The sequence below is a fragment of the Gavia stellata genome, chromosome 7 (genome assembly GCF_030936135.1).
Source record: "Gavia stellata isolate bGavSte3 chromosome 7, bGavSte3.hap2, whole genome shotgun sequence".
Taxonomy (NCBI): domain Eukaryota; kingdom Metazoa; phylum Chordata; class Aves; order Gaviiformes; family Gaviidae; genus Gavia; species Gavia stellata.
In genome coordinates this window covers 38,199,519-38,215,436 of record NC_082600.1, presented here as the reverse complement: position 1 = coordinate 38,215,436, position 15,918 = coordinate 38,199,519, and the positions used below count along the sequence as shown (strand labels likewise).

The 15,918-nt window shown below is 40.2% G+C and overlaps 1 protein-coding gene across 2 annotated transcripts in view; it reads right to left on the bottom strand.

Moving 5' to 3' along the window:
- The window catches only part of RAD51B (RAD51 paralog B), a 402,585-nt gene extending 392,051 nt beyond the window's left edge, over nt 1-10,534 (bottom strand). For both annotated transcript variants that reach the window (XM_059819771.1, XM_059819770.1), the window contains exons 1-3: nt 10,451-10,534; nt 9,502-9,615; nt 6,085-6,201 (exon numbers count right to left, since the gene is read on the bottom strand). In XM_059819771.1, the coding sequence (XP_059675754.1) occupies nt 6,085-6,201; nt 9,502-9,615; nt 10,451-10,534 (315 nt within the window). The remainder of the gene's footprint in view (nt 1-6,084; nt 6,202-9,501; nt 9,616-10,450) is intronic.
- Nucleotides 10,535-15,918: the final 5,384 nt, after the last annotated feature.

Below are 15,918 nucleotides of genomic sequence, written 5' to 3'. Positions count from 1 at the left end.
TCAATGGACCTTAGAGTTGAAAACAAGTGTCCAGAGCTAATGAGTTCACAGATGTAAGTGACTGCTTAGGAATCATCCATCACCTTTGTTACAACCAAGGTCTCACTTGGAAATCACAAGAATGATAGCTTATATCCTGTAAAGACTGAATGTTCAATATGAACCACACATATACGTAAGACAGATTTTATCCACCCCAAGACTACACTCTGCTGTGCAGCATGTGTTTTGTCATTGGTGTTAAATCCCTATTACCATATTTCAACATGAACACCATTTAATGATCCAGACCAGCTTGCCAATTTTAAGCTTTCACCTGTGCTTACTGAAAGCCTACTGCAGTTAGGCAGTATTCAAAAAGAGCACACTCAACTTGTGTGAAATGGTATGATTTTTATCCAAGAGAAAAACCACAAGGATCAAAAGAATACATTGTTTGATGAGATCCCCAGTTTCTGAGAGCAAGATTTTTCTACTGGAGATAGCAGTATGCTGTTCTTTATCCACTGCAGATGTTGCAGAGATTGCAAATGAACGCTGGGCTCTGTGTTCAGATAATCATATGTTCGTTACTACTACAGTGGGTCTTTAAATACAGTATCACATTGTCACTGCTTCTGGGAAGGGAGATGATGACATTTTAAATACTAAGAAGACTGAAAAACAGCAATACAAAGTTGAAGCGACTTTAGGCACTAAAACCAGAGAGTGATGGGTTCATTCTGATGCTAGTAGGGACTAAATAATAATGCAAGATAAAAGTAAGCCTCTCCAGGGAAGCTAAACTGCAAAATGAAGCACACCTCCTCAAAACACATAGTACTGCCAAAACAAAGGTTTAAATACAGAGCTGTTGTTTTAAATTAAAAAGAGAAACGTTACAACAGACAGACACTCAAAACCAAACTGATTTTTGAGCCTAAATGTACAATAGTTTGCTTTTAAGTACAAACACCCTTTCACCACAAGATACTTCAGTATCGCTATGGTTTCATTTTAAGCAGCAGTATGACTTGAAGCACAGAAAATTTACAGGGAAACACTGAGAGACTGCATTAGCTACAGTTACACATTAGCTACTGTTAACAATGGGTTAAAATCCCTTTAATCACTTTTGTCTTTAAACAAGGCCTGAAAACCAAGCCATATCAGTCAATCTACTTCAACCTTTAATGTAAGATAAGCATTAGATGATTTTTGTTTAGAAGCACACACTGCATTTAGTGAATTACAGATCAGGAATCAGTTGTATTCATGCAATTATCTGTCCTCCATCCATTGTACTTAAATTACAAAATATCATATCAACAATAGCTGCCACACTTTAATAAGAACCCAAAGCATATACATAAAAATTCCAAAGGCAATACACATTTCTTAGACTGTGACAGCCAAGGAATCGCACCAGCTGTTTCTAGTTAAAAAGGAGACTTGAAAATAATGAGGGGAGGGCATCAATCCAGTTGTTAAATTAACATGTTTGGACAACTGTGAGGAGACCTCAAAAACATTTGTGGTTTCAGCATTGCCTGGGAAATGCATCGGACTCAACATGTATTTCAGTGGCTGATGCAGAAGCTAATTCAGCAGAGATGCCGTAAAAATGTCTGAGGATATAAGCATCCTATCAGAGAAAAACAAGGAATCTTGCAGTATGAGCTAGTACAAGGAAGCAATCCAACAGAGCAAGAGAGAATTTCCATCCCCAAAGGTAACAATACTTCATCTTTTATTAGCGTTCCTTTAAAGGGCATTAAAATGGGATTTTAAATAATCAACAGTGAACAACTTTAAAGAGCTACCATATTTTATTGTAGTTACCACTGATTCAGCAAGCGTTTCGAACAATACAATCTTAGTTAAAAAAAACCCTAAAATTCCTTTAATGTAAATTGAATGTCTGCAAAAAGTTTGCTTAGTTTGTTTTACTCCAAAGTTGCTCTGAAAAAAAAAAATCAAGTCCACCCAGACAGAAATGTGACTACTACAACAGTTTTTAATTTATCTCTGCCTAATAAAATATACTTTTATTTTTCAATAAGCTATATATTATTTTCTCTGGCACATCTGTAGGGTTTGAATGAAGTCACAAGGAGCTAATTCTTCTTTAGCTACCAGGGGATTAAACTCTTCAATATTCACAAAGTCAGTACTTTTATTTTTCCTCAGAGTAGTTGGCCAAAATCTCTGACATCTGACCACAAAATTTCAGCTATGATTTAATTTCCAACTTAAAACCTAATAGTGGTTTGGGAAAAAATGGTCTGAGACAATGTAACAAAAATCAAATCCCTCTGGCACTCAAAAAGCAAGCAGCTGTAGCTGTAGAAGATACCACCGCAACTCTTAACCTTGTGGCTCATGTACTCAAATTCCAAGTTTCCAACCACCCTCACTGCCGGGTAAAGCACCAGGAAGACAACGATTTAGCCATACCAGTCAGGAAGTAAATGCTGCAGACAACATATTTTTGAAGAGAACTTCGCTCAGACTTAGAACATCTGCCTAGTAACAAAAATACCAAAGGGCAATCTGCTGGTCAGCTATGCTCCAGCAAGTTGCAAAAGAGCAAATTAAAATTATTAAGTTCCAAAATCACTTGAATCCAAAAAGAACATGACCTGAAAGTGTTTGCAAGCTGCAGTACAGCATCAAAGCAGCAGCAACCAACACTTGATAGCTTTGTACTAAAATTTCATCTAACAATCATGCTGAAACACTTGCAGTGCTGCCAACCTTTGAAATGATTTCAGATGTCATGACTCTGGCAAAAATGCTTTTAAAAATCTCCAGAACCAGGCTTTAAATGAGAAACCCAGTTTCTGCACACTTAATTGTTCTTTGCCTTTACATTTGCTGAGAAACCCCTAATACATGCCCTGATTAGGGGCTTTCCACATTTAGTACCTAAAAGGCAAATAAAAAGCAGTATTTTTTTTAAGACACCTCTAATCTCTTAAGTTAGTCATCTACTTTCTAGAGTCTACCTAGTTCTCTCTATAATGTTTCTGACTAAATAGTTATTATACACCAGTATTGTCAACCTGGCATGAGGGTGCAACCAAGACCAAGCTACTCCTGGAAGGACGCAGTGCTTGCAGTTCTGGTCTCACCCACTAGATGTCTTGTGCGGACTTCAACATCTCGGTCACTTCGTGAGATCACCTCTTGAAGATAACTGCATTAGGCAGGTCTTGTATTTTTAACCAAAATACGTTAGAATACAAAAAAACTTAACATTCAAAAGTTTTTTTTCCAGAAGAAAACTTAAAGCGCAACACCTTTGCTGGCATAGTGCTTTTCAATGACAATCAGATAAAAGTTCAGCCTATCATTGAATATACTAATTTCCCCCAAGTACCTTTAAATACATTGATACATATGGAGTATGACCATTCTTAAAATAGGGTTTAGCAAGAAGTTTCCCAGATTTTTCTCATATCTAAAGAAATAACTTTTTTAAGGAAACAGTTAAAAAAATTTTTAAATTGAGTATTGTGATAATCAACCAAGCTGACAAGGATTACAAAATACATAGCTCCGGAAAATTAAGCATTTGCATTTATTTCCTGAAAAGCATTATTTTATACTATCTCAGGAAAATTATATTTGACATCCGTGTTTTAATATTAACTGCTTGCAGAACTTCCTTTCAAATAATAAAAAAAAAACCACCACAAAACTTAGAAGTCAAAGATTAGCTAAACTCCAGTAAAACTCCCAGCATGTCAACCACTGCTTTTCCCGGATCTCCCTCTGGAGCAATGCCAAGAACATGGCAATCAGCAAGCTTAAAGTCTATCAGTGCTCCAGAGCCATTTTAGTCGGTCTTCGGGCAAGAACATGTCAGATAGACTGCACTGATAGCTGAATGATAGCTACCCTTAGATTCAAGAAAAAAGACAAAATATTTACAATATTGTTTTTAGCAGCCTTGTATATTAACTGCATGGCTCTTCCGACCCAAAAGTATCATATCCACTTATTTTTTTAATTAGGAAAAAAATATTCCAGGATCCTTTAATGCAGACTTTTACACCCTGGCTATCTTTTACTGAAAAATTGCCAAGCCACAGGAAGGAGGACAAAATAGACTGGGTTATCTGGGTTGACCTAGAGATGGGTGACATCCTTGTTTTGGGCACCACTCATGAGCCAGTCACAGGCTCAAGGACAAGTAGGCATATCACAGAAAAGACATATCTCTATTCTACTACTTTCTCCTACCTGTGCAGCAGTGGCTCTACATTTCAACTAAAGAAGCACAATTCAGAAGTTTAAGCAGCATAAGCATATGAACAGCCATACTCTGCCTCCACTGAGGAAAAGTAAGTGGACCAGATGGAAATTCCAGAAAGCCAGATCCTAGCCACAAGCAAGCATCATTTCTTTTCAAACACGGGCTATGCTATTTCATCAGCTGACTGCATGAGCAATAATCCAAAAGAAAAGGAGTCAAACTACACCTAGTCCAGCTACTGCTTTGCTCATAAAAATATTTTTAGGAACCAAAAACTCATCTCCTGCTGAAGGCACTATCCTCAACAGCAGCATAGTTACAATCTCAGGACTCTGCATATCCCACTGCTACTTATAAGAACAGCTCTTTCTTCTTCAGTGAAAAAGAATTTAGCAAGTCTTTTCTCCCAGAATTTAAAGACTTGCAGTATTCGTCTCAATAAAGTTGTTCCAATCCAATTTTCTTATAGTAAATTGGTAGCAAATCTAGGCCTAAATAAGAAGAAAATATTAATTCTGACAGCTCAATGTAAGTTCATGGATATGTTCTTCAACATTTTATGAAGATCCAAATGGTGTATATTCCTGTACATGGTACACAAAAAGAAATACTCAGAAAAAATCTATTTTCCTCATAGTAAGATATTCATAAACTTCTCATTTCTACTCCTCTACTGTGACAAATTGTGGGAAAAAGAAAAGCACTTGGTAAGGACCGTTAAAGTGTTCAATGAAAAAAATGGTTTCAACCTGTCTAAATTCAGAGCATGAGGCACGCAATATGTCTTTTTCCACTCATTTCAAGTGCACAGCTGAGTTCAGAACTTTACTTTAATGTGACAAGTATGGCCACACTGCATAAAACCAACGTCCATGTAGCTCTGATTCTGTCTCTACTGAGGGCCTACAACAGGTGGCTAGGGGAATAACTTTAGAACAGGACACACATATACTGATACTCCCTCCAATATATACGTTTCTCCATCTCCATTTGTAGCACAGCAAATTCTTAAGTCAGAGAATGCATCTCTGTATTTTTATAATACTCAACGACTCCTATGAGCACCTACACAAATCCTGTCTTTCCAGATTATAGAAACTATGTAAGTTATCATCACTTTCTGCGAGGCCATAGAGAAATCCAGGTACCAGAAGATGAAGTACTCCCTTGTTCTTAAAATAAAATTCTAAGCAAAAAAGTAGCATTGCATCCAAAGTCCGGAGAGTGACAGAGTTATACACAGATAGATATGAAACTTGTAGTGTTGCAATGTATGTGCATATAATACAGGCCTTAATTGCAGTCTTTTTTAAATAGAATGCATTACATATTTATTGCAAAAATTAGTTACATTTATATATAAAAGCTCTGTAAAGTCATTCTCATGCCTACATGCTTCACACTTTTATCCTAATTGCTTATTGTACCTTCATAAAAACTAATGACTTGGTAAAGTCAGAGCAAGCCAGTATTAAAAGGACAGACTCCTGATTCAGCACCTTGTGCTCTGACCACAAAACCACACTGCAACCTTCCTACTGTAAAATCCAGCCAACAATTCTCCCAAATTTGCTGGGAAAATTTTCACTTTTTTAAAGGAAAATACGGTCACCACATTTTTTATTTCCTTTATTTTCTTACTTACCTGACATGCTGGGGAAAAAAACCAAAAAACACCACCAAAAAGAAGTGCAACCTCTACCAATTAAGAAAAAGCACTTCTCATCCAGAATTTTTGTGTATTTTGTGTTTAAAGCACCTGACACAAGACAGCCCAACCTATCCATGACTTATGACTTCTAGGTGTGATATGCAACTGCAGTAAAATATATAAAACAAGCTACCTCTGTGAGGGATCCACAGGGCACTCCACCATGCAAGACTTTATCCAAACTATGCAGCGTGGTGGATAAAAAGGCCGAAGAGGGATTGACAGACTTCCTCAGTTTCATTTCATAAGCCTACAAAAGGAGGGAAAAAAGCAAAAGAAAACAAACACAAAAATCAGAAAATGCTTTTTTTAATGGAAATAGCAAACTTCTCGCATTTGCTTTCATCAACCTGGAATGACTTAACAGTTGCCAATGAGCAAACTATTCCTACCTTCAGCTATAGTCCTCTCTTAGCTCATCACCCTTCCTCGCATTATTATCCCATTTATAGCTCACAGAGTAAATTTAAAGTTTGTTGTATCTCCCTCACCACAATATTAAATAATAAGCCTTTAATAATGTGTTAAAGGTTTTCTTTGCTCCTATTCAACCACGCTTGCTTTCAACCTGTAAAAAACGAACTTTTAAATAAGTAAACACTATTTGTATGGTTAGTGACCAATGCAGAACGCTCACATGAAACCTAAATCCAAGAACTCCCTGGCCAACATTCGTTACCAATTTGAAACTACCTGGGTTGAAGGAAAGGTTTGCTAAAGATTCCCAAGTCTTTGAACAAGCCCTGGCTTAATCCTGTAGCCATTCATCATTCTCCACTTTTGTGAGGTAGACTATTCAAGACAACAGGACAGGTGCAGAACTGAAAATAGTTGAATTCCTACTTCCTCCACTCACTAGAGGAACTGGCCCAAGATCAGAATTCTAGTTCATAAGAATCATTTTCATTTGGGGAATCAATTTAAACCAGACAAAGAAGAAATTACAAAATGGAACTGCTGATCTGGAAACACCAAAACATGATGTTTCCAAAAGAAACAGGTCTTGCTCACACCTTGCAGACATCTGCTCAAACTGACACAATCCTCAACTGCTGAGTGTCCTGAACATCAGAAGTTTGATTTTTAAAAGGAACAGTCCAAGATCCAAAGGTTGTTGCTCCAGTTATAGTTAAGGGTTCCCGGAGGTTTCAGACTCCAAGCCCAACAACAGAGATTCTTGAAGCCCTGTCACAGCACATCACCATAAACTGCCTTGATTGACCACTCCAGAAAACCTGATTTCTCTATGCCTGAGAGAAATGCAGGCATCAGATTTATCCCAGTCTTAAGATAGTCTGCTGGGAATATGGTGTACTACGGAAGCGCTTCCACAGGAATCATTGATAACTAAATAAATAACCACACCATTGGATCCTAGATGTTTTAGTCCATACTTGTTGGGCAACAAGTGAGCATTTTTTTGCTGAAGTTGATCAGAAAAATTCCCAGCTAGTTCTACCAGCAGGTTAAGATAAGATAGCTCGTCCGTTCCTTTTTTTATGCTACAGTTCTTCCCTATGTTATGTCAGGTAGCATATTAGAATAATATTTGAAATTCATTCAGACCATCTCTCTTCTTCAGTTCTATAGAGGAGAAATATACCAAAAATAGCTTTCAAGACACAGAACAGGCCAATACAAAAAACAATTAATTTTACCTCACTCAAAATGGGATCGAAATTTATGCTCAGATTCACTTTAAGAGTGAATGTACTGATGAAGAAGCATTTCCATCATATTTTAATTTAATCATTTTTTTGTTTAACCTCTGACAGGACTTAAACCCTGTAGACTGGAAACAAACTCTGTAGACCATGGAAACAATATTCTAGTCTAGCTTTCCTGCCTAACATAGACTGTAAAATTTTACTGAGTGATTTCTGTATTTAACCCACAAAACTAGGGTTGAACCAGACTGTCTTTCGGTAACAAAAATAATTCAATTGTTAAATCAGGAGTCCAAGTGAATGAAAAATTACCACATCCTTAGACAACCTCTTCCAATTGTAACTTATGTTAGCATCTAAAGATTTTCTTATTACTTCCCATTTCAGGGATTTATTTTTTAATTTATCTTCCAGCCACTGGATCTTGCTCAGCTTTTTGTTCAGCTAGACTCTAGAGACCTCTAATATAATTATCTTTTTCTACTTAGCATATAATGTGATCAAATCACCCCTTAACGGAATTCCTCTCTGATGAGCTCAGTACACTTCATTCTGTACTTGATACCACGAGGCAACTTTTCCAGAAATTAGAATTTTACTGTATATCTTGGCATACTCTCAAGTTTTGCTGCCAGTGCTTCCAATGTTATATGGGGACAGTATTTTCCCCTTATTTATAACTCCTATTATCAAATGTATGTTTTTACTCAAAGATATTGTCAAACCTTCTTGCTACATCAGTCATGATGATGGTTCAGTCACTCTGACCTGAAGTCCATTTGAAATCCTGTGTTTACAAAGATTCAATCCATATCCCTTAAAAACAGCTAACATCCTCTGCTTCTGGAAGTACAGCTCTGTATTGTATGCACTTACATAGCTGGTCATCTATCAGCTGGCTCTGTATTAACAGTCCTTGACAACTGCTGTCTGACAAACTTCAGTATTTGTCAAGCTTCTCGGCAAAGAAATTTGATTGAATAGTGATGTGTTGATGACAGGCAAAAGCAACTGCTAGAACTCTACTTAAAACTTCCATCTTTCTTCAATTTATTGATTATTAACAGTTATTGATGGAAAACTAGTAATTAGCTAGCTTTTAATCCATCCAGTATAAGTCATTTTAATTCTGCATATAACTAAATTTAATGCAGTATGTTTGTGAATTTCACAAGAGTTTCACAGAGTTACTGCTACAATTACTATGTCAATTACACGTAATAAACTTTGACATGGCTTTTTTTTTTCAGGAAAAAAAGCAGGCTGCATTGACACAGGTCAGAACTGTCCATGTCCTCTCTGTTCTAAAAAGACACCATTTTTGACATCTTTTGACCTGAATTCAAAAAAGAAAACAAATCCAGCCACTGCATTGCATCTAACATCTGTTTCCTTCTTGCATTCTCCCCAGGTAGGCTATTTGTAGCCTAAACCACACTACAGCTCATTTACATGGATGAAAAAAATCCTCAAGAAGTTATTTTCAGGATCGCTTCACTTCTTGGCACCAATTTTATGTCTAAAACCAATATATACTGAAATCCTTACTCTTTGCTTGGATTAAACAATGCTTTTTTTTTTTAGTTGCAGGGTCCAAACTAGAAGCAATTTTTATATGCTGGATTGCAAGAGAGAATGCCGTATTTCCCTATTGCACTCAGAACCAATTCTGCAAGCCTGAACAACCTCTTGAGGCTATAATGACTAATAAAAGTCACTGTATCAAACTAAAGTGCCTCAGAGATCTAAATTTTAAAATAAAATTATTTCACTGTGCAATCAAACTGAGACATCACAAACCTCCCAGGTAAAAAGATGAGTGACACTGTTTAGCTTTTTCCCAGATATTATATCAAAAACAGAATCAACACAAGCATACTTACTGTTTGCATTTTGGGAGCACAAGCTTGGCTGACTTTACAAAGAAGCTTCTGCACATCATAGTAGCTCTGTCCCGTCACTTTCATTAGCTCCAAGAGAGAAAGACATAAAAAGTCCTGAAAGAGAATAGAACAGTTCAGAGCGCTCAACGTAGAAATCAAGACTGGGGACTAAACTAATGCAATTTATACACAACTAGTATACATTCCACAGGTTTACCAACTGTGCCATGTTATACACTACTGTGCTATACCTCTCCTACCTTTCTCTGATACCAGTATATTAAAAGAAATTGTATTTTTATTTTAAAGGACACAGAGTCAAAGGACCAAACATTCAAGAACTGTGTGACAGAATTGCAAAAGATAACACCTTTTTGCTCACAGAAGTCTCTATCTACCTGAAAAACATTCAAAATACACCATGTCTTCTAGATTGCAGTCCTAGGGCTAGATCCTGTATTGATGATGCATACTACTGAAATGTATAGGGCCTCTTGACTGTCTTTAGATGAGCATTCATAAGAACAACTTCAGAACGTACTGCTGAATCAACTCATACTGACAGTGTAACATCACAGCACGTTCACACACTGTATTATGTAGTATACATGTGTTTCTGTGAAGTGTTCACAAATGGATGTCTTACTCCATACAAGTAGTAGCTGCACACCCCTGCTAAAACAAAGCATCTTCAGGTTCTTTAGAAGTGAAGGTAGTAAGTACATACGCGTTTAAATGTTTTAGGCATCTATCATTTTAAAGCTGTATTTTTACAAGGCAGCAGGCCAGCCTGAAATGCCCCCTACTTTATAGAAAGTAAAGCTCCCTGTAAATCAAGCTACAAAGAACTAAATAGTACATGCATTAAAACACAACCCCAAAAGAAAACCCACACCAAAAACCAACCCCCAAAAAACCACCCCCCAAAAACATAAAATAACCCTTTCACCTGACAGGTAGTGATATGATGGCGGCTCAGCCTTTCACACAGCTCCTGAGACAACCTTGCTCTTCTTAGTTTCTTAGCAGCCATACTCCCCAATCTACAGGGCAAACAACAAAAAAATTTTTGAAAGATGCTTGGAATATGACTATGCGGACAATTACACTCATTTCTTGCTAAAGAACAGGAAAGTGTGCGCACATGCGTGGTATATATATAAAATATGACGTGATATAGACTTCCCATGTCAGTCTATATCACATTAAATTATATTACCACTCTGAAAGCAGTTATGTTAAATTGTATCTCCTCATATTTGACCATGTATGAGATCATGCCAGTAAGAACAGAATAATCAGCAATGTTTATAGGACAGATGTTTCTGGGACATAAGAAAGCTGGAAATCACTCAGTGGTGAACTGAACAAGAACTCCTCATGCTACACCGCACTGGAAAGAAGTAAGGTTATCTTTGGATGCCTAAACACGAATAGTAGAGTAATCACAGTAATTATTTAGCCCTAGAACATATACTGCCAGAACACAACACTTGGTTCTGGTGACCCAGGATTCATGACAGATGTTGAAAGAACAGGAAGGACCTGGAAAGGAAACACTAGAAAGACTGAAGGGCTGGCAAGATACTTTAGCATACAAGACTCAAGATGGTCAAACCAGTCAAACCCATCTCATAACGTTCTATGTAACAATTTATGAAACAAACACAGTTAATAAAGAGTTCTTTAATTTAGCCAACAGTGTAAAAGAAACCACAGGCCAAAGCTAAGCATATGAAGAACTACAATGTAAATATTATTTTATTCTAAAAGCAAACAAAAATACCATTGGACCAAGGCAGCAACAGTTGTAGTATATTCCCTCACTTAAGCAAATTGAATTTATTGAGATTCCTGCTTAAAGAGCATCTGATTATTTCAGATAAGCCTTAAGACTATTTTACATAGCAGTTAAGATTACACTGCCGCTATGAGTCCTTCTCCCCTTAGCCCTCAGCTATTTGCATTTGTCCCTTTGGGTTGTTTTTTTTTTTTTGCCACTCCATTTTACTGAACAAAACTCCACAGGATGGTATTCAGCTCAGTACCACCTAAAGCACAGGTGCTTTCCTAACCTGTGCTTATGTTTGAGCACATAGCTGTTTCACACATATTATTTAGGCAATATTCCTAGCATTTATTTAGCCAGAAGTTTAGGCAAAATAAAAAGGTTTTTAAATAACGTGAAATTGCTACAACTTTTGCAGATGCACAGGCCTCCACAAGATGGAAACTTTATTGACCCCTCTACAAAATCCTCTTTAGACAGGAGGAAAATCAAACGTTTGAGGAGTTCAGTGTCCTTCAGGTTAACAGCTGTATTAATAATCATTTGTCGTACGCACTGCACACTCCGCCCCGAGCACTACGGTGGTTCCTGGTTTTGCACACACACCGCACACCGCTGCAGCTGAAGAGAGCCAAGGCACAGCCCTGCTCACCGACTTTGTGACTGGAGCGATCAGCGGGGACGCCCTCAGGAGCGCTGCCTGCGCCCTCCCCGTGGTGGCGGGACGGGCAGGTGGACAAGAACACCGTGAGGGGAAAAACACACACGGGTATCGGCACGGACTCACACCAGGCGACAGAGGTGCTGCAGGAGAGTTTGACACCATCGCTTCACCTGGAACGGGAAAACGAACTTACGACCCCAACGCCTGAAGGCGAACAGCGGCTGCGCTGCGCCGGGCTCCCCTCCCGCCGCCCAGCCCAGGTGACTCAGGCGCCCGCCCGCCCCATCACTCCGGGACCCGGGGCTGCGCCCGCAGCCGGCGCCCTGGCCCTGCCCGGCCCCCCCCTCGCCCACGGCAGCACCGCGGCGCAACCGAAACCTCGCTCCCGCCGCAAACCAGTCTCACCCCCGCGGCGCCGGGGTCCCCCGCCGGGCCGGGCCAGACCCGCCCGCCCGGGGAGGAAAGAGCCCCCGCGCACCTGAGAACTTTTTCAAAGGCTCCCCGCGGCGGGCGCGAGGAGGCGGAGCCGGCGGGCAAGGCCTACACTCGCGATTGGCTCCGCTCCCACCAATCCCCACACACCTCTGAAGGCCGGTGGCGCGCAGGGCATGCCGGGACCGGTGGTTGTCGGGGGCGGGCGCCCCCCGCCCTGCGATGGCGGTAGGGGCGGTGGCTGTGCTCGGCCTCGGGGGCTGCGGCCTAGCGAGGGCCCTACGACCGCCTCCGTCGGTGTGCCGCCGGGGGTAGCGCCTTTCCTGCACCCGCTCCATCAGAAGAGATGCAGCTTTGGGGGGAACGAGGGGCGGAGAGGGGGCTCAGTGTTTATCCCCGCTCGTGAACACGAGCGCTTCCCCGAAGGTGGGAGCCGCCAGGCCAGGCTCTTGAGGTGGAGTAAGAAAGCGTGCTCCAGGCACGGAAACCTCGATGCGGGCATCTTCGGGGGCTGCCTCTCACCGTGCTTCCATGCTTTACCCTATAAATTCCTGTTGTCCTCTGCACATAAAGCATCTACGAAGCTTGAAAGTCTTCAGCATGAGTTGTATGCATACGTTCATTTGTTAGTGAAGAATATTGGAATGCTGATTCTTGTCTTCAAATTGAGGGCTTACAAATGTCTGATGTGCTGCGAGCTCTGTGAGAAATGCCTTCTGACTGAAGAAGCTATTACCCTGTAATGGGAATGTAACAGCAAGAATCAGTCTTCAAACATGACTGACGTGACTTAACTAATGTCTGTAGGGTGAGTTTTCCAACTCACTCTAGCTCACACTAGAAAGTACTGAAGTTAGTATTCTATATATGTTGTCTGCATAATCTTTACAGTTCTAGAAATTAACCTAACTAAAGGAAAAAATGGACCAATATTACCTGGGACGTTTACTGAAGGCCTGTGTGCTGGGAATTGCATGGCTAGGGTTTTGTCTGTAATGAGAAAGAAATGCTACAGTGAAGTTGCGAAATACAGAACACTTCAGCCGCTTTTCCAAACTAGCGAACAGGAGAAAAATAGCAAGAAGCCCTACAACCGAGGTATCGAAAAGGGTCTGTGGAATTAGCGTTTCATTCATATCCTGAAGGGAGCTTACGTGCCCAAAGAAGTCCAGAAGAAGCTGGACAGGGAGTAAGCAGCCCATACAAAAGCAACTCAGAGCTTTAGTGAATAGCTAGCTGAACAGGGAGAGAAGGGATGAAATGGAGGAAGAGCTCCTCCTAGTGTAGTTGGCCTTCAAAAGTTGACTTGAAAAATGTAAGTCACAATTGAGAAAAGCTGTCTAGAGGAAGGGAAAGGATATCTGTTGCTGCGGTTTAGTTTCAGTGGAATCAGGAGGGCATGACCATAGTACAACTCTGTCATGGACTACTATTTCCTGCTTGGTACAGGGGTAGCAGGAGCCCTACCTTCCCAGAGGTGCAGGAAAAAGTAACATTGCCTCGGTGACTTTTTTCCTTCCCACAAATGCAGCAGCGCTTCCCCTTCACCATGGGAGGCCAACAGGCTTCCCATCTTCTACAAAAACAGAATACCTGTGTTAAACCAGAGAACTGTTTTGTGATGTTGAGCAAGGCAAGCAAATCTTACCAGCCAGGTAGTTTAGAAGATTTGTGAGCAAAACCAATACACCCTCATGCCTCTCCTGCAAGTTCTTTGCATCTCATTTCTCAGTGGAGTCATGGCTGTTCCACTCTCTACTTCTCAGATATGCAGATATACCTTTAAACCTACTGGCAAATAATTGTGCATCATCCTCTCTGTGTAACTCAAGAAAGTTGGTATTATATATCCAGAGGATAATCGGAGAAGTGTTCACATATGCCTAGTCACCATCAACGTTCACAAGCAGCAACACAGCAGGCAACTGCACAGCTTCCGTAAGTTTGACTAGGACAGTAGTCACTAGGGGATCAAGGCACTCTGCAAACAGTTCTGGTCTGTGGTCCCAGTCAAGCCCCGTAATGATACGGTATCTTCTTTACTTCCAGTTTTGGTTTTACCTATTTAGACTGTAAACAGAGTAAGTAGTACCAGCCCAATAGACTTATATGTCAGGCATGATACAGCAGAGAACTGCTCTGGTCTAAGCCTTTAGCTGCCCCTGGAACTCATAATAAGAAAGGATTAATAAAGTTAAGAGATGATTGCTTTATAAGAGCAGAGCTTCACCACATGAATTTCAGAAAGTCCTTTAAACTGGCAACACTAGAGCAAGACTTACAGAAAGGCGAAGCATAACAGCAACAACAAACAAAGTCTCATAGAAGCACAGTGCTCTAACATCAAACACACCAATTAAAATATAAAAGGGAATGATGATTAGCTTGCTAAGGGACAAGCCAAAAGGGACAGAATCTGATTTGAAGGGCACAGTATGAAATACTTACCCATTCTTATCCAAATAAATACTCAGCAGTGAAGTAATTCTGCAAGCCTCCAGAACTGAAAAGGTAATGGCAAAATATTTCCTTTCTGGAACCAAATCCATAGAAAAGTTTCTTCCTCAAACCCCAGAGAGCCTTTTGTGAGCATCTTCAGATAACAGTTTCACATTCTGGAACATTTCAGATAATTTACTTTATTGCTAACACAGCATCACCTCACTGATACTGAATACAGTCCTCAGGTTTATTGCTATTTTCCAACTATCAGTTCTTGCCATAAAATTAGCAGTGCTCCCCTACCTCTGTGACAGGAGAGTGTCTCCCCAAAAGAGTTCATTCTGTGAAAACACAGCAACAATGCTGACTCACAAGGGTAATCCAGATATTCAGAGCAATTCCCCACCTTATGCTTGCTGCCTAGTGCCTAATTAGTCTAATATATTCTTACTCCTTGGCGTTATCTACTTGATGTCTACCACATTCTTTAAAAAAACCCACCCATGTGCTCCTGAGACTGGAAAGTGATTATAGACGAGCCCATGCTTTCCTGGGATTGAGGTCCCAAGAGGTTGCTCAATAACAGTACACAAAGGAACCTCCAATGAAGTATTCTCTCCATTGCTGTCTCCCCAAAGGAGATGGAGATTTACTTCCAACCCTTCGAGGTTCCCCCATCTCAAAAAAGGGAATTTAAAGGATCGCACAAAGAGGCCTGCACCCTGGTTAAAAATGCTTTATTTTCCATGCTGGCCATACCACCACAGCTTTACCAAAGTCACTTCCCTTGAGACTTTCCCAGCTGCATCTGCTCCAGGGATGGGGTAGAGGGAAAGGAAACCATTGCTGTGTTGTCTCTATAAGCTGCTCAGCACAACCTCACTGTTATCATTGGCTATAACAAACAGATCAAGAATAACAGACCTGTGAAAAATTAGCCCATCTTCTCATTCTGACTGATTCTCCCCCTCTCCCAGTCCTCTGAATGGTCTGTAGACCAGACAAATGCTTCTCCCCAGGCAATTAACCTTTTTTTCTCCTGCTCAGGAAGGATTAAACCCAATTATAATGAATCCTCCTCAGGTATTAG